Source organism: Moschus berezovskii, chromosome 2 (assembly GCF_049115385.1).
Source record: "Moschus berezovskii isolate FMDL1 chromosome 2, NW_MosBer_1.0, whole genome shotgun sequence".
Taxonomy (NCBI): domain Eukaryota; kingdom Metazoa; phylum Chordata; class Mammalia; order Artiodactyla; family Moschidae; genus Moschus; species Moschus berezovskii.
Window position 1 is genome coordinate 133,349,003 of NC_142461.1, and position 19,468 is coordinate 133,368,470.

At 37.7% G+C, this 19,468-nt stretch overlaps 1 protein-coding gene across 3 annotated transcripts; it reads right to left on the reverse strand.

The window, feature by feature from the left end:
• Nucleotides 1-182: 182 nt before the first annotated feature.
• Nucleotides 183-19,414, reverse strand: ORMDL1 (ORMDL sphingolipid biosynthesis regulator 1). 3 transcript variants are annotated; one of them, XM_088830838.1, is made up of 4 exons: nt 19,291-19,414; nt 17,578-17,758; nt 12,280-12,431; nt 183-551 (listed from the first exon to the last, which is right to left on the reverse strand). In XM_088830838.1, exons 2-4 carry the CDS (start codon nt 17,749-17,751, stop codon nt 317-319), a joined length of 561 nt encoding a protein of 186 aa, XP_088686964.1. In that variant the 5' UTR covers nt 17,752-17,758; nt 19,291-19,414; the 3' UTR covers nt 183-316. The 3 variants fall into 3 exon arrangements, with proteins under 3 accessions (XP_088686964.1, XP_088686968.1, XP_055254478.1); XM_088830842.1 differs by lacking the exon at nt 19,291-19,414 and adding an exon at nt 19,078-19,251; XM_055398503.2 differs by lacking the exon at nt 183-551 and adding an exon at nt 8,121-9,673.
• Between the last annotated feature and the right edge of the window lie 54 nt (nt 19,415-19,468).

The following is a 19,468-nucleotide window of genomic DNA, read 5'->3' on the forward strand; positions in this document are numbered from 1 at the left end:
TCAGAATAAATACAACCCACAGCTTGTCTTTTCCCTAGATGCTCGGCGCGCGCTCTAGCAGTTCTCCCAGACTCGCAGGTAGGAAGACGTCTGCAAGGTCACACGGCTACTGACTGATACAGCGGAGACATCACAGATTCGACTGCGTAGCATTTAGTTCTAAACAATAAGTTCAGTTCAGTTCAGTTCAGTCGCTCAGTCGTGTCCGACTCTTTGCGACCCCATGAATCACAGCACGCCAGGCCTCCGTCCATCACCAACTCCCGGAGTTCACGCAAACTCATGTCCATCGAGTCGGTGATGCCATCCGGCCATCTCATTCTCTGTCGTCCCCTTCTCCTCCCGCCCCAACCTTTCCCAGCATCAGAGTCTTTTCCAGTGAGTCAACTCGTCGCATGAGGTGGCCAAAGTATTGCAGTTTCAGCTTTAGCATCAGTCCTTCCAATGAACACCCAGGATTGATCTCCTTTAGAATGGACTGGTTGGATCTCCTTGCAGTATAAGGGACTCTCAAGAGTCTTCTCCAGCACCACAGTTCAAAAGCATCAACGCTACAGTAAAAGAAGAAAACAATTTTTGCCTTAGGCTGGAATGTGGACGACACTGTGAGAAAAGTGTGGTCTTTGCTTACTCTGGAGGCCATCTTCAGCATAGCATGTACTCCTGTTCTTTAACCTCCTTCAGTCTTTTTTGCTTTTTATTCGTAATGAACTTATTACCATATGAATAGCTTTGTCCGAATCCTTTCTTCTTCCCTGTGAGGCGTTAAGATTTTACAGCAAGGTCTTTATAAATTCAAGCCTGGACAGGGCTGGCACATATGTTTGTGCCTTTCTTGGTGTGAAGGTCTTGGTATGAGGTAGGGAAAGTCACAGTTATGGTCCAGTGGCAGATATGTAATTCATAATTACCAGGTATGAAACTTATGATTATCAGCACGTTACTAAGAATTTTTAAGGTAGAAGTTAATGTTTATCAAAAATTTCATTTATGTATGACCATAATAAACATAATTAACAATAAAGTGGCATTTACTGTGCGCTAGGCACTGTTGCAGATTTTTTTTAATCCTCATAACAACCCCATGAGGCAGTTACTGTCCTCATTTTACATGAGACAACTGGACAACAGAGTTTGAGTGATTTGCAGGTTACACAGCTAGTAAATGCAGAACTAGGATTAGACGTCAGGCCATCTGCCCTGGAGTCTGTTCTCTTAACTGATAGAAAACTAAATAGCTCATATTTTCCCTAGGATGCGTTGTTGACCCAAAAAGAGGAAAAAAGAAAAATTAAGACCTAAAGGTTAAGAATAGTCATCCTGATTGCATATGATAGGCTGGGACTTACTTCCTCTTATACACTGGGGTCTATTCTGAACATCATTCACATCTGGTATTGTTTTTCTTGCACCTTGAATTACATTATCCCAATGCTCTCCTGTGTTGTCAGAGTTATCCCTGCTGTGTTTGGTTGTATCAATAGATACCTTATTTGGGTACTCCTTATCTGGGTATTCTTGGCTGCTGTTGAGTCTGAATGCTGCATTAGGCAAAAGAGCAGAATTTAAGGACATTAGGAAGGAATTTGGGGCTTCCCTGGTGGCTCAGTGGCTCCTCATCTCAATGCAAGAGATGCAGGTTCCATCCCTGGGTTGGGAAGATGCCCTGGAGAAGAAAATGGCTACCCACTCCAGTATTGTCTGGAAAATCCCGTGGAGAGAGGAGCCTGGTAGCCTATAGTTCATAGGGTCGCAGAGTTGGACATGACTTAGAGACTGAAAAACAGGAAGAATATGGGTAGTGGAAAGAATGGCACTTACACCAGTCCTACATATTTGGCAAGTGGCATGTTCTTTATTATACTGGAGAAGTTATTGGGGGAGAGACGTATGCTCTCTTGGACTTCTCTGGGCTTTCATGCAGATCACATCATATGGTTTGAATGCCACTCTCATGGGCATTCTCAAGAAAACATGGCCTAACCACTGTAACTGCAACATGAATTCAGAGTTTGGAATTATGGTCACATTCTCTGCTATTGCTTTTATGTCATACTAAATTGGATTTTCACATATCGTATTTATTGGGTTCTTTCCTTTTTTCTAGGCAGTTTACTAGTTGTTAGGGATAAAAGATAAAATATCCATTTTCTATTTTCAAGGAATGGAGTCTAATAATGTGTGTGCATGCTCAGTTGTGTCCAACTCTTGAGACCCATGGACTGTAGCCTGCAAGGCTCCTCTGTCCATGGAATTTTCCAGGTGAGAATACTGGAGTGGGTTGCCATTTCGTACTCTAGCACATCTTTTGACCCAGGGATTGAACTGGCATCTCCTGCATTGGCAGGCAGATTCACCACTGAGCTACCAGGGAAGCCCCATGAGTCTGATTAATAGGCAATTACAATTCAGCATTATGGAAAATGTGCATTAAGAGAGGAGAGGCACTTGGGGAAGGGGACAGCTTGCCACAGATTTACCCAGTTTAGGACCATAGTGTGCTTACTGGGTTTCAACATCTGATTTTTTTAGGGCTGAAATCAGTTTATCAGGTCTAGAAGTGATTGGACTCTGGAGTGCTGAGTCACACAATTTGCTAATAAACTGCTATGTAAAAACCATAGTACTAATAAGAGAAATGATGAAGGGTCTAGGATAGTTGAGCCTGCTGATCCTCACCTTTTCTGTGTTGATCAAATTACAATGAAAGCCAGACCCAAATTATAACCAGAATGTTTGGCATGATGGAATGGAAGCAATAGGAATGAGTTTGGCGCTTTTAATGGCTAATATTTCAGGCTTGATGCAGCCCTTTCCACTTGACTCACATACCTGTCTTATGTTCTTCATAGGTTGAATTTTGCTAAAAAAAAAAAATAGGTATTTGCCTTTCTCTTATTTTTAAGCTTGTTAACAAATATCTTTTTTGATGTGGAGCATTCTTTCATCACAGCTTTCCTGGTGGCTCAGACAGGAGACATAAGAGACACAGGTTCCATCTCCAGGTTCGGAAGATTCCCTGGAGACGAGCATGGCTACCCATTTCAGTATTCTTGCCTGGAGAAACCCATGGACAGAGGAGCCTGGCAGGCTACAGTTTATGAGGTCTGTAGCAGAGTCAGACACAACTGAGCAACTAACACTTTCACTTTACATTCTTTAATTAACGGTAATACCATCCATCAGGCAGGTCTCATCTTTGGAACACGTTTTATTTCATTTGCTGAATCATGATGCTTGTATCACAAATTTAGTTTTTATAAAAATCATGTTAAAATGTTAGAAAAGTCACCATTTTAACCATTTTTAGGTGTACAGTTCAGTGGGATTAAATATTCACATTGTTGTGCAACCATCGCTACCATCCATCTCCAGAACTCTTTCATCTTCCCCAGCTGAAACCATCCATTAAACACTAATTCCTCATTTCCCTTTCTTCCATCTCCTGGCAGCCACCATTCTGTCTTCATGACTTTGACTGCTCTAGGTGCCTCATGCTCTGAGTCACACAATACTTGTTCTTTTGTAACTGGCTTGTTTTACTTAGCATTAACGTCAAGGTTCATTCCAGTGTTGTAGCATATGTCAGAATTTCCTTTTAAAGCTCAATATTCCACTGTGTATATAAACCATATTTTGTTTATGCATTCATCTGTCAATGGACAGACACTTCAGTTACCTACACCTTGTGATTATTGTGAATAGTGCTCCTATAAACATGAGTTGTGGAGAAGGAAATGGCAACCCACTCCAGTGTTCTTGCCTGGAGAATCCCAGGGACAGAGAAGCCTGTTCGTTGGGCTGCCGTCTATGGGGTCGCACAGTCGGAGACGACTGACGCGACTTAGCAGCAGCAAACATGAGTTGTACAAGTCTCTTTTCACATCTCTGCTTTCACTTCTTTGGAGTATATACCCCGAAGTGGAATTGCTGGATCATGTGGTAATTCTGTTTAATTTACCGACTTGATGGACATGAGTTTGAGTGAACTCCGGGATTTGGTGATGGACAGGGAGGCCTGGTGTGCTGTGATTCATGGGGTCGCAAAGAGTCGGACACGTCTGAGCGACTGAACTGAACATACTCAGATGATCTTATTTTTCAAGTGTGTGGAGTCTGTGTTTCCTGGTAGTAGATGGAGAGGGTGAATCTCTTTGTTGCTCCCCTAAACTCCCTGGGACCATTAAGTGCCATGATAGAAGCACAAGTTTGGTAACTCAGAGGAGGGACACATTTCAAAGCAGGATCACTGTATCAGGTTTTTGTGTAGTAGCTGGTATACTGGTATCTTCCCAGGCAATAGCCAGTGAATCATCTGGCTCTTCTGAAAACTACAAAATGCATGCTTATCTTCTTTATAATATGGTCAAAATAACACATATTTTGCAAAATCCGTAACTTTTTAAAAAAGTGTCAAAAAATCTCTAACTACCTGATGTGAAGTACCAACTCACTGGAAAAGACCACGATGGGAAAGATTGAGGGCAAGAGAAGAGAGTGGCAGAGGATGAGATGGTTGGATGTCATCACCAACTCAATGGACATGAGTTTGAGCAAACTCTGGAGATAGTGAAGGACAGGGAAGCCTGGAGTGCTGCAGTTCATGCGGTCACAGAGTTGGACAAGACTAAGTGACTAACAACAACGTAACTGGAAATTCAGAAAATTTATATATTGTAAAATTCCTTTCATATTTTAAAGAGTTCATTCTAAGCATTAATGATGTTGTTTCTTTCATTTCTTGAATTTGAGAATTATTTTTATTCATGTAATCATGCAGTTAAAGGTCACAGTAATAAAACTAGCTTATGTGCTAACTTGAGATTACATAGATCTTTAGAGCTACAGGTTGAGTCACTTTCATAAGCATTAGTTGTTTTATTAAAGGCTTGAATGAGTCAAAAAATAAAATAAATTATACTATTCTGAACATAAAAGAAAATCCAAATATATTATTAACTATTTTAAATTATGAAATATTTTAATTATGAAAGTGTCAAAAATAATATAATCAACTTCTGTGAACCAAACACCCAATTTAAGAGCTAAAGTGTCACCCTTCAGTTGAGCTGTGTACTGTATACCCAAATATTCAGTATTCTAAGTCTGATGTTTATAATTCTCATGTATTCATTCACTTGTAGCTAAACAAAAACTTTAAAAAAAACTTTTAAACTCCCCATAACAAACTATCTGCTGAATTGTTTTTAACTGGAACTATAATTATGGAGACATCTCACTACGTTTTGACATCAAGCAAAATGAAAGTGTTTATCTTTGCTATTCTCTTACCTATTTTACTTCTTGGCCCAGTGCTATTCAAAAATTATGTGTTTTTTTTTTAACCTAGACCCATCTTCCCAGTACTGAACTTGTTTACACTTCCAACATCAATATGTAATATCCATGTAACTGTTTTGGGAGTTACTTTTCTGTCCTGTTAGAAAGAATATTAAATTGCATTGGTCTACACTGGGTGGCTGCACTTGTCTTTCGCATGAAGATATTTTGGAGTCATATTCACTAATGATATCAGCTAGACAAGATGAACTAACAGGTTAAAATCCAACAACATGGAGATCTGTAAGAATATAGATAAATCCATTAAGTAAGTACATGAAGGGAAAACCATCACTGAACAGCATTGCATTTTGGGACTGGAGACTTTAGTGACCATAAAGTGAATCAGTGATATGTAGCTCTCAAAACAGCTAAAATAATATGCTTCATTAAAAAGTATCCAGAACAAGGGAAGTGGTACTGTTGGAGTGACATCACATCTGTAGTTACCTTAGTGCGATATATAGTAAACTGCAATTTAAAGCAGAATTATCAGGACAGTGGGAGAAATCTGAAACCGTATCATCATGGAAAATGGTGAGAGCTCTGGTAGTATTTATTCAGTGCTGTTGACAACAGTTTAAAAGTTAAATAGCTGAAAAGTTATGTAGAATAGCATTAAATTTTGGCTAAATGTAAAACAGGTTATTAATTCCGTTACAGAAATGCAGCCTTGTATTTTTTAAGTCCTCCTTTATTAGTGCTAACACAGGACTGAACAGAGGCGTGGTGGTCAATTAAAATTGAAGGTAAAGGGTGGGGTTGAATTACATAGCCTCTAAGGTCTTTTCCAACTCTTGGCATCATATAGTTTTGTAAGGCTAATTCACACAGATATTAGTTAAGGGGATAGCTATGCCCCTCAAGATCTTTCTAGTTCAACAGACGATAGTGACATAAACCTAACAAATACCATTCTGTGCTTAAAAACAAAAATGAAAAATGGAGCAAGTGAAAAGAATACAGGGGTTAACTTTGGAAGTTCCGCTGGGAACTCTCATTGGTCAAAGCTGGAGGACAATTTGAGCAACAAATTAATAGTGTTATAATGGATTATAAACAAAAAATAAAGCATCCATGAGCTCATAATATAAATGACTTTATAAATGGGAGAGAAGGGAAAAATCTTCCTTAGAAAAGAATTCCAGTAAATACATGTAGAAGGAATGAGGGAAATAAAAAACCGCCATTGGAACTCCAAAGTAATAAGTGATGCAGTAAAGAGTCACCAATGTATGCTAAAATTAGTGGCATTTCTGAACTCAGACCTATTTAGAAATTGGACAGGGAGGCCTGGCGTGCTGTGATTCATGGGGTCGCAGAGAGTCGGACACGACTGAGCGACTGAACTGAACTGAACTGAACTATGTCCTGACTTGAAATTAGGAGCAATTATAGCATAGCAATTGATTTGATTCAAAATAATAGTCATTATAGATTTTGTTTAAAAAAGTTTTATCTTACACTAAACTGTACAAATTTGTGAAATTAGGAACAGTTTTCATATTTACCATTCAACCACTCACCTAGGTGTTAAGGCTAAAAAACTGAGTTATTTTAGTTCCCTTCCCCTTACTTACTTCAGTGTATCAGTGCTTTGTGAACTGTACTTGCCAAGTGCATCCCATATTTTCCCACTTCTCACCACTGCGTCAGCTAGTTCCCCAGTCTGAGCTACCTCCTGCCTGTGGTAGCTTCTCAACGGTTCTTCCTGCTTCCCATTCCCTTACAGTTCATTCCCAGTATTAGCCAGTGACCTTCGCAGACACACACGCAAACCACCACAGAGACCCCAGACCCCTTTACTCTCCTGTGCAAAACTCTCTCGTGGCTTTGTCAGGCTTAGAATAAAATTTGCTCTCTACCTTGGTCGACCCCTACCTACTTCTCTGAACTCATTTGCTACCATTCTTATCTTGTTGCTTATTACTCCTTTCCAGGTACAGTGACTGTCCTTCAAAGGTACCACCTCCTTCCTGCCCCACAGCCCTAGTACCTGCCATCACCAGTACTGGAAAGCCTCTTTCCCCAGATCTTTGTATTGCTTGCTCCTTCACATCAGGAGTCTCTGTCTAAATGTCACATTAGTTAGGATCTTTATGGAAGACTTTTCTGAGGCAGGCTTCCCTGCCTTTTACTGGTTTATCTGCCCCCCCACCATGGCATTTATCACTATATAAAATAATATGTATTTGTTTACTCATCTGTTCTCCAACTTGAATGTAAGCACATAGGGGAAAGGACCTGGTTTGTCTTGCTACAAACTGTACCCACAATACCTAAAATAATTCCTACAGTGGAGTGGGCCTTTAAGTATCTATTGAATAAATATCTTTTAACACACTGAAGGGCTAAAGTAGAGGAACGGCAAAAGGCCTGTATTAGAGGCAGATTCCTGTCTCTGAAGTCTGTGGAAAAAAATTTAACCCTTTTGAGATAAACTTTAAAATGAAGAAAAATGAAAGAATACTTTTTAGCTGCCTTAATTTTACAAGGGCTTCCCTGGTGGCTCAGATGGTAAAGAATCTGCCTGCAATGTGGGACACCCAGGTTTGATCCCTGGGTTGGGAAGATGCCCTGGAGAAGGAAATGGCAACCCACTCCGGTTTTCTTGCCTAGAGAATTCCATGGACAGAGGAACCTGACAGGCTATAGTCCACAGGGTTTCAAAGAATCAAAGACCACTGAGCCACTAACACTTCCACTTTTACAAATTCAGTTGCTTAAAACTCAAAAAATTTAAGCATAACTTAATGACTGAATTTAGAAAGCTTCTGCAATAACCTTACACCAAAGAAAAATTTTATTAAAGTATAGAATTACTGGTTTTTTAAAAATACAAACATACAAAGGCATTATCATACAACTGATTTCTACACTCAACACTTTTAAAATACAAAACAATGATCATTACCCCTAAAAGTCAGTTGAAACAAACTGACTTTTAAGTTGGTTTTATAATTCTTTTCACTCACTGTTGCTTACAAATGTTACTAGGTTTTTCAGTTTCATTCCATATCAGAACTTTTTTTTGACATGTTTACTTCTCAAAGTTGTATATAGTTATTTCTTGGAATTAATGTTAGCAACTACAGAAAGCTTCTCTATGTGACAAAAATTCAATATGGATGCTGCTTTGGAAATAGTTATTTCCAAATAACTATTTTGAGTTATCTACACTAAGACTCACATATTGAAAGGTAAAACACGAATGGGTGAATGATGAGGACTGAGAGCAGGAGGACTAAGAAAAGATGATGTTATCTTTTACTGCAGGCCTGCTACAAGAAGACCCCATTATTTACTTTGATACTATTACTAGAGAAGCAGTTTCTGCCAGTTCACAGGTTGGCTAGGTAGTTGTCCATTTTAATTTTCTTTACTAAAGAATGGCAAATGGCAACAATTAAATTGCTCCACCAGATAAGCAGAGACTTTAAGTTACCATATACTTTAATTATGAAAAATAAATTATTTTCTTAATTGGTTTAGCAGCCTTGTATCTGCAAAGGCAGCAAAACCCACTCTGTTCCAAAATTAGGCCAGCTCAGAGGCTGCTTCTAAGATGCCTGACTATCTTCTATCATTGATCAGTCATGAAAGTGGACTTTCATGAACTCAGTAATAAATGTAAAAATAAACTCATTTATCAAACAATGTTGAGCCTGCAAAACCAAAAGAGTTCGTAAGGTAGGAACTGGTTTGTATAAAACAAAAGATATATATCCTCTTATATAACACAAGAGGAATATGTATGGTAATAAAAACAATTTATAATAAACTTGTAAAGAGATGATTCTGGTTTACACGTAAGTCGGCTTAAACTGACCATGACTGAATGATTGAAAATTTTCTTCTCCAAACATAATGCCCATTCATTATAAGCTAAGCCAGACTTAGTTTCTTATAAATCTCTATTTCCTTGGATTTATCTAGTACACCCTTACTTTACAGCCATTTAACTTATAAGCTGGGCCTGCCCAGCCTGCCCATAAAGCCTCTCCTCAGAAAGATACCAGATGCATTAAACAGAGGCATCTTCCTGTAAGAATCTGCACTTCAAAACAGCCTATGAAGAACCAGCAACTGGACTTCCAATGTAGCCTCCTCTCATTTCACATTATGCAGTTCACTAACCACTCCTTCCTTACAGAAAACTCAGGAGCTGTAAAACTTTTTGTTCCATTTCAAAACATTTCAATACTTATTAATTCCAAAGATCCGCACACCATGTAGTTGTGGCATTTTGGGAATTAGTACACTCAGGAGAGAAGCTGTGTTTAGGATGAAGTGAGTTGTATCATACTTCGTATAGAAACTTGCCAGAAAATATCTGTAGAAACAAAAGTTAAGAATATATATATATAAAAAATATCTAAAAGTGAAATTGCTTAGAAATATTTAAATATTTAAAGATGGGAAAAAGGCGACTGAAACATAAATACCCAAATGCAGAATCATTTTTTTTGAGCACTAGAACAAGAGCAAACATTTGAGGGCCTAAATTAATTTTAATTGAGAGTGAAACATTGGTTGAATCGAGGCAAATATGCACATTTTGCATTTTTGCAATTGTGTAAAATGTATTTAATGGAAGACAATTACTACTTAGCATCCTTTAAAGCAGGCTTTCAAACTAGGGTTCGTATGCTTCTTGAAACTTGTAGGTATAGTTTTGTATTAATGTGTATATATCTAAACAGAGGATCCAGATTCAAAGCATCCATCATATTCTCAGAAGGTTTATTGCGACCCACCAAAACGTTAAAAGCCACCGCTGGCAAGTTGTGAAAAACAGGGTGTTAGTGCATTAGTACAATTTGTAATAGCATCTTCGAAAGCAAACAAATACTTGATTGCCCTTTTGATGTTCTTTTTTCCATACTGTAGTTGAATAGGTATATAACCAGTATAATTGGCAACTTGAAAGACATTACGGTAAGATTCTAGCTGTTTTTTCTACAACTGAACATTTGAGTGTATATATTCAGGATATCCAGTGTATTTGAGAATTTGTTTAAGAAGCTTAAGCCACCTTTAAGACCATAAAGCATCAATTCAGAATGCCCAAGTTTGACCCAAGGGTACATCAGAATGAAGACACATCAAGAAACCACCAAAGAGTATCCTAATATAAACAGGATGTAAAGACTGTGAAGAATAAAGCATTGTACTGTACTTGATACAGAAGGCTGACTAGTTATACTCAAGATTTTTAACTATACAGAAGCTAGGCACACATAAGCCCACATTATTCAAGGGTCAACCATATTATAATGCAATCTTCAACATGTTATAGATGAGGATACTGAGACTTTCAAGAGTATTGCTGAAAGTCAGGTAGCTAGAGGGTAGTAGAGCTAAAATACAAATTTAGGGCTCTCTGAATAGCCATTATTCTTGTTATTGCATTAATCTTTGTTAGATCATACATATTTTTCTTTTGATATTATATCAGGCTAAAATAATTAAAAACTTAAAAAAAATTTCCTCTTATGTGGAACGAAATCTACATAAGGAAAAAGAAATGTATCACTTTATGATTACTTCATTCTTTTCCTTTGAAAATGCCTTCCCTATCTTAAACATCAATGTAACACCTAACCTACCTTAAGTTCCGTTTTAAGGGATTCTAATGCCTCGACTCAATAGACATGAGTTTGAGCAAACTCCAGGAGATGGTGAGGGAGAAGCCTGATGTGCTGCAGTCATGGGGTTGTGAAGAGTTGGACGCGATTTGGCAACTGACCAACAACGCCTCTAAGTCTTTCCAGTTACTGCAGACCACACTGATTCTATAATGGATGTGTAATTATATATATTCTTTGTGATTGGGTGAGTGATTGGGATATATGTGAACTATCTATTGCATGCAAGTATCTGAGTGTAAAATTCAAAGCACTCTATGCACTTATAAATTTTCTGCAGAAATAAACAAAATAATAGAGAAATAATATAAAGTGGCATAAATAAGGGATATATAACTACCACTATGGAAGTTCAAAGCAGAGCATTTCACTGAAGGTTGGTTGCTAAGGAAAAGACCTCACTGAGATGGTCACAATTTAAATATTGAAAGAAAAACAAGACAGATAAATTAGAAAGGAGAAAGCATTTCAGGTGGAAAAAATGACTTGAACTAAGGCATAGAGATAGGCTTATACATAACATATTTAACAAATGCTGCTTAGAAGAGTGTGGCTAGGTGGGAGTTGGGTTAAGGTAAAATATTCACATAAAGGAAAAATAAAGTAGGAACCATTTTGTGGAGAATTCTGAATATCAGATATTAGGAGGAAATCAGATACCAGATATAAGGTTAGATGCATTACATTTACAGATAGATATTATCTCATTTGTTTTTTACATCATCAGATTGAGTTAGGTACCGTTGGCTAGAATTTTATTTATGAGCTAACCAAGCAGGCTGAGTGACAGCTACATGATTCAACCCTACATGATTCACTGTAGGTCTGTCCTACAATGAAAGCCTAACTTCTGTTTTCTCTAAACCATACTGTCTTTCCCAAGGAATCTGAGCATTCAAATGCGGCAGGTAGTCAATGAAATTCATCTGAAATCATCTAAATCTTTGTTGAGGGAGATTAATATGATAGTGGACAACAGAACAAGATTATGTGTTTAGTTTTCTTGCAAGCAGCTTAAGAAAATGAACTAGAATATATTTGACCTGTACATTCTAGAATGTCTTGGCATACTGAGGAACACGTAATGTTGTCTCCATATATGTTTGACTGAAGTGAAAACTGGTTTTAACAGTTGTTAAAAATTTTGCCTGTATTTCATATTCTCTATGAAGTAACAATTTATTGATAGATGTTTCCAACAAAATAATGTTTCTATTTCAAATTTAATCTAATAAAAGAATGGCTTCATCTCATCCAGACCTCCTCATACCTGAAAATTTCCACCACTTACAGAATTATTGGAGAAATTGTGAAAAACTTCCGTGAAGATGTAAACTGTACTCCATAGTCCAGTTGTTCCCAATGAGTTAGGAGCCTTGCTTTACCCTGGTCAGGAGTTTCAAAAGGTGTTCCTTTTACTGCATGCAAAAATACATACATCCCCTGAAAAACAAGCAAGGGGGTATATAGTTAATATCAAATACAAAATAAGTATTTGTCATTAAGCATTAAGATAGTTCCAGACTATGTCAGACTGCATGATAAACAGCTCAAGTTTTAAGATTTCATATTATTGTGAAAGACTATGGCCAGTTTCTTCATAGTAAAACTAAAGTTCTATGGGCTTATACAGAAATATTATTTGGTGAAAACCACTATATCAACCAAAAGTAACCTGTTTTCATCTCTTATTAAACTGAAAATAAATGTAAAGTACCATTAGGGTAGCATTGCATCATTACATTTAGATTGTCTAATACATTTCCTATTAGGAAATAGGATTACCTTATCTCCAGTGTGTAGGAAAGTTTAGAGTGTTATATTAGTAAGTCTGATACTTATATAATGATAAAAACATATAAATTGGCAAATATAATAATAAACTGTATAGGGGAAAATTGTTTTGAAAATATTTAACATTAGTCTTTGTCTCAACAGTTCTTTTTCAAGATGGTTTGATGTACTAGGTATAATGTTCAACACAATCTGCTTTTAAAATCACCACTGTTAACTCAGTAGTGTGTTTTTAGAAGGTAGTTTTTAAAAATCAAAGTAAAAAAAATTACTAAAAGCCATTCTGGCCAGTGATACGTTTAAGTATCTAATTTTGTGGTTAATTAGGAAAAAAAACAATGTATACTAGATTTGGTTTCCTGGAGATATCCACTTAGATTTTTAGGTAACAGGATTTCCATCTAAGGCACTGGTAACAGAATAAAGCATATATATTATTGTGGAACAGTTTTATCCAATAAAGTCATGATGTTATATCATTTTTTAACTTCAACTTTTAATAAATATATGGAAAAAATAGAAAACTTAGTGATTTGAAATTTTATGTTATTATTAACAGGTTAAGACAGCCCTTCTTTAAAGCTTAGTCTACCTACTTCCTAGTTATTCCATTAGGCAGTTTAAAAGTTGTTTACCTACAATAACACATAAGCAACAGACACATGGATTCATGTTCAACTGGATGTAAATCTACAAAAGTTTAATAAGTGACTAATATAACACAGGACCTGTATACATATATGAAATTGAACAAGATGTGTGCAACCCCTTGAGAAAGTTCAATCTTCTGAGATGGTAAGGAAAAACAAGATATGCATAAACAACTACAATGTAGGACAGAAATTTCTGTCACAGGCATAACAAAATGCAGGAAATGCAAAGCAAAAGCCTTGATGGAACCCTGTCAACTACCTTATTCTTGAAGGTTCAGTTCAATAATTCCTTAGTGAATCCCTTCACATTAGCATTAATTAACCTCTTCTCTATGTGCATATATAGAATTTTATTGAAAAGTTTTATTATAGCACAATACATTATAGTGAAGTTATTTATATAATGTTTGTTTTCCCATTAGCCTGAATACTTCAGGAAAAGGGACTCATACAAAGCAACTATTAGATATTAAGCCAAGATGACATTAAACCAAGGAATGTTTATTCTATAAGCACAAGGAAATCATTTTCACATTGGTTTTAAAAGAGAGTATGAAGCACAAATTATATGCTTTCAAATTCTCAGGAGAATGTGACCCCCAAAAGTTAAGAATCTCTGCTTTAGACAATATATATATTAGAAGTTATTGAAGAGAAAAAATAATTCTCTCATTATGTCCTTCAAACCACATGCACTCACCAGGGTCTAGAAGATAATATTCAAACAGTTTATTTTATGTATTCTCTTTAATGAAAAAAATCTTACCTAACCATTTATCTTCTACTCCATTATTAACTTTTTCTATAAAATTTTAATGATGATTTATACCCACATTAAAAGAATCAGGGAAATAAATATGTAGCTCATGATTAGCCCTTAACAAATATTTACTGACTCAAAGTGAGGAGAATTTTCTTTCCTTTTAAAAGCCAGGTAAAAGCTTTGTGCAGTATTAAAACTTTAAGAGTGAACTGTCGCTCTGAGTAAAAATAACTGCTGTAGGTTTCTAGTATATAGTTTATAAAGACACAGGCCATGTTTTTTCTAACCATGGATAACAATTAGGTCTATTTTTCCATATTAAAAAGTGTGCAGTACATATTTCACACTTTTAATTGGTTTAATGTAGGTTAACATCAAAAGAGATTTACATTTAGCATCATGTAATTGCTACATTTATGGCTGGTTAGTCAGGTTTTTAGTATGGAGGACTAAGTCAAAGTTTACTTCCCTACATGTTCTCAATTACTCGTCCTTTGTCCATGGCCATATACTGTGTCTCAATCTCAGTCAACCAACTTGAAAACATGAAGTGGGCAGACGACTTCTAAAGTTCATTTAATACATGTGCCACTGGAGAAGGGAAAATTATGTGAGAACATACATAATTTATTTAAATAGGTCTTTAGAGATATAGAAGTTAAAAAATAGAGATAAATTGCTAATTATACAAGTATGATAAACACATGAAAAAAGAATGCAGCATGGGAATTTTGTAGCTTCCTAGAAAAGGTGATACTTGAGAAGTTTGCCAGGACAAGCAGGAATCAGCCAGGCAGAGCAGGAAGGGGGGAGGGGTATTAAAATAGTGGAAGAAGAGCCTAAGTCAAAGCAGAAAGTTGAGAGATGATTTTCATTATTGTGAGATCATAGTTGTGTTTGGAGACGTGTTAAGATTGGGTCTCTTTCTTGCCTCTGTACTATTTTCAACTAGTTTTGTATGTCACACAAAGAACCTGGCATTTTACTATGAATGCAATAGAATCATTGAAAGACTTAAGAGTGTGTCTTGAACAAACATGAATTTTAAAAATATCACTCTGCCAAACTTGAATGAAGGAAAGTAGAGTAGAGGAGCATCAAGGAGACCAAGTAGGAGTAATCTACCTGAGAGGAAAAAAGGGCATGAATTATAGCAATGTCAGTAAGGATCAAGCTGGAGACAGTAAAACAGTACAGGGCTTTGACTAAGTGGCTGTGGAATATAAAGAAAAAAGGTTACCTTAAGACTAGTGTGACCATATGTACTAGTTTGCATAGGTAGTCCTGATTTATACTTATTCTCTTAAGGTTGTTATTACTAGAGCTCTTTTACTCTCAAAACAGTCTTGGTTTGGATGATACATTATATTGATCACTTTACCTTTGACATTCAGCTATGTGGCTTGGCTTGCTGTGCAGATAGTGGTGCCTTTAGATTAGATTAGGAACAAAGTCCAGGAACAGACTCTGGTGGGTAGCAAGGAATATATCAGGAGTGAGTGTAATTTACTCTTGTTTGGTTTTAAGGTGTAAGGTGATCTGGCAGTATTAACATGGTCGTCATCAATTAACAGGTATAAACTGAAAATACAGACAGATGAAGTAACCTAGGTAGAACATATATCATAAGAAGGGATAAAGAAGAAAGCCTTGGTAATAGCAATACTTGAGAGGAAAAGAGAAGACTACAAGAGAAAGTAGTAAAGGAAAGATCCAAAATATATCCAGCAAAAAGCAATCCCACGGAAGCCAAAGGAAAAGAATTCCAATAAAAGGGATATGACTAGCATCAAATATTTCAGAGACCACTATTTAAAAAGTGTTCAACATTCCTTTCCAAGTCTATCATATAAAATAAACTAATTGGACATTCATTTATTTCTACTACATCATCTTTGTCCTTCTCCAGTCAACTTCAAGGCTTCTCAGGTGGCTCAGTGGTAGGTAAAGAATCCGCCTGCCAATGAAGGAGATGCAGGTTCAATCCCTGGTCAGGAAGATCCCTTTGAGGAGGAAATGGCAACCCACTCCAGTGTTCTTGTCTGGAAAATCCCATGGACAGAGGAGCCTGGTGGGCTACAGATCACCAAGTCACAAGAACTGGACACGAATGAGCATGCACAGCAAACTTCATATACTTTCCAGAAGATTTTAAATAAATCATACTAATTTAAAAAAATCTATTTCTCCTACACTTTTCTGTTTCAAAGTTCTAAGTTTCTCATTTTGGGTATATCTTTAAACAAATACAGAAGTAATCTGGATTCAATTAAGTCTCAAATAACTAGATTTCTCCCCTTTCATTCTACTTTAATAGTTTGTTAAAGATAAGAAAAGTCACCATCAGGTTTTTTGTTTTTAAATAGGCAATTTCCAGAGCTGCCTAATATTGTCAGTATCCAGTCTAACCTCCGGTACTTTGTAGAGCTATCATATAATACAAATGAGCAATAATTAACAGGAAGAAGCTAAGGCAACGTAAGTTTCTGAATCATTTAAGACAGATTAAACTCAAAATTTCTATACTGAAATAGAAAAGTATATTTATACAATTTAGAAAGACTTAACAAGGATTTAAACCGAAGATGTTCATTAGATTCTAGTTAACCAAAAAACATAATTACTTCTGATGCATTCTGGTTAATCAATATATTAGTCTCAGTTAAAGCATCTTGTAATTTTTGCTAAAATGACCTTTTTTTTTTCAGATTCTATAAAACCAACAGCAAGAAAAAAAAGGTCTTACTTATAAAAAGGGTCCAATGTTTAAAGTGATAGAAAAATATAATCTTATTCCAGATAAGAATTCTTCAAAACTGTCATAGATATAAAAAAAATCACTTAACTATACACTTTAAATGGGTGAATTTTATATAACTCAAATTGTTTAAAATCTGAGTCATGTGTTTTTCTTTTAATATAAAACTTTAAGCTTCTTAAAGTGAAAAAAGTGAAGTTGCTCAGTCGTGTCCTACTCTTTGCAACTCCATGGTCTGTAGCCTACCAGGTTCCTCCATCCATGGGATTTTCCAGACAAGAATACTGGAGTGGGTTGCCATTTCCTTCTCCAGGAGATCTTCCCGACCCAGGAATTGAACCCGGGTCTCCCGGTTTGTAGGCAGACACTTTACCGTCTGAGCCACCAGTTGTTTAAATACACATAACATAAATGCATCTTAACCATCTTTAAGTGTACAGTTCTATGGTATTAAGTACATTCACAGTGTTACGCAACCATTACAACCATCCATCTCCAGAAGTTTTCATTCTACAAAACGTTACCCATTGAACAATAACTCCCCATTTTTTCCTCGCCCAGTCTCTGAAAAATCATTAAACCTTAAGGTTTTAAGTGTTCAGTATAAGGTGAAATTCTTACCAGATTATGTATAACATTTGTTAAGGTCCAAGCAACAGGAACGCTGAAGAAGGGAATACTGAGTAAAACAATGTGAAGCAAGCCAACTCCCAATGCATATGTCAGCCACATACCACGGCTGTTCATTACACGGGTATTTGGATTCACCTCGCTGTGGGCAACGCCAACATTCATGTTTGCGCTGCAGAAAAGCAATGAAATGAATCAACACTGATGTAACTGGGAACCCAAATATTCCTAATTCTGACAAGACAAAGTAAGTGTGTTACTGGGATTACTTTTTTTTTCCCCCTCATCGTTCTGAAATAGAACAGACCCTCCAAAATATGCTACTTCCAGAAGCCCAGGAGGTCAACAATAGTTCTTCACATCCGACTCTAAGGTAAGACAGACAAGACTTATTTTTATGCTTCTTGTTGAAAATAATAAAGTTAAAATTCCTTTCCTAAAGTTTGTCTCCAGGCATGCTGGTTTTACTAAATGAAACAATGGGCAGGAAAACTCAAACTGAAAGAGAAAACCTACATTTTCTAATATCATGAGAGCATAGTGAAAACTCAGGAAATAAGTTTACCAACAGAATAATATATAAAAAAAAGTTAACCTAAACCAGTCTGTTTTGAGTAGCCAGACTCTTTCTTACACCTAACAATGCATCCATAGAGTGGTCAGAGTTCAAATCACTCCTTTAGGAACACTGAAAATGAGACGAACATAAAGAGGTGGAAATTTTACATGGTCAAAGGATAAGGTTTCTCTCTCAATCTTGTGATACAATTAGGTTAAAACAAGGAGTCTTTCTTCTGCACATTGTAGTTCTGGTCACCGTCCCTAAAATACTGTTTTTTTTCTCTTTCCTTCCTCCCTCTCCCCTTTCTTTATGAGATTGGGGCGGGTGAGGGGTGGGCCGTGGTACACTGCATTGGGAACAGCTCTGAGTTAAAAGTATACAAACCCTTTCCATTACAGAGTTAGCACTGAGAGAGGAATTTCTAACTCCAGCCAACAACCATTTCCAGAGTACAATGGCCCTCTCCCTCCAAAAATCTATAGGCTTACGGTGATGAAAGTTACACTAAAAACATCAAGTCAGTCTCAAACTTAAAAGTGTAAATATGTCTTCCAGTCTATATAGTTTTTATACGCTATAAACTGTACTTAGAACACACCACCACACAGGGTGGTTTGCCCACTTTCCACAGAATTTTTTTTTTTAAGTGGTCGAAAGACCTTAAAATCTACATGTGAGGCGGAAGGCAAAGACTGATCCTACCCCAGGACAGAAAACCTTCCCAGGGCGTCTGCCGCGCCACTTCAGGACGGGCAAACAATGACTTCACAGAGAAGAGAACCCCCTCGGCGCTGCCCTCGCGGAGGCAGGGAACCCAGCGACCGCCCGCCACACAGCCAAGGGCAGCCTTCCCAGGAGGCCGGAGCTCCCGGGGAGAGGAAACTCAGCAGAAGCCGCTGTGCCACCGACAAACCGCCCCGACTCCCCACCGCTTTCTTCTCGGAGCCGCACATCCCGTCAGGCCCGGGCCGCGACGACGAGGAACCGGGGCGCAAGCCGTGGGGGCCACTTGGCCCGCATCGCCAGACAGGGAGCCGCGGATGGGGCCAAAGTGCACCTTTCCCCTCACGCCGAGGGCCTGCCGGCAGCTCCCCACGGCACAGGCAGCAGCACAGCCCCTGCGGCCGCTCGTGGCCACTCACCCGCCGCCCCACTGCCGGCGGCAGGGCAGAAGCAGCAGCAGCGCCGCGGCCGCGCAGGCGGCGTCTCCTCAGGCCGGATGCGAGTGGCCGGCCTCAGCGCGGCGCGGCCCGCGGAAGCGCTCCTTGCGGAAAGCGCGGCGCGGGGATTGGCTGAGGGCGGCGCCAATCGCACGTTCGC

Excerpts from the sequence above, each read along its gene's own strand:
- ORMDL1 (XM_088830838.1), bottom strand. The coding sequence starts at position 17,751 with ATGAATGTTGGCGTTGCCCACAGCGAGGTGAATCCAAATACCCGTGTA. Across the intron at positions 12,432-17,577 it reads CAAATGTTATACATAATCTG|GGGATGTATGTATTTTTGCA; the intron begins GTAAGAATTTCA and ends CTTGTTTTTCAG. Across the intron at positions 552-12,279 it reads ACAATTTCTCCAATAATTCT|CGTTGATGCTTTTGAACTGT; the intron begins GTAAGTGGTGGA and ends CTTTTACTGTAG.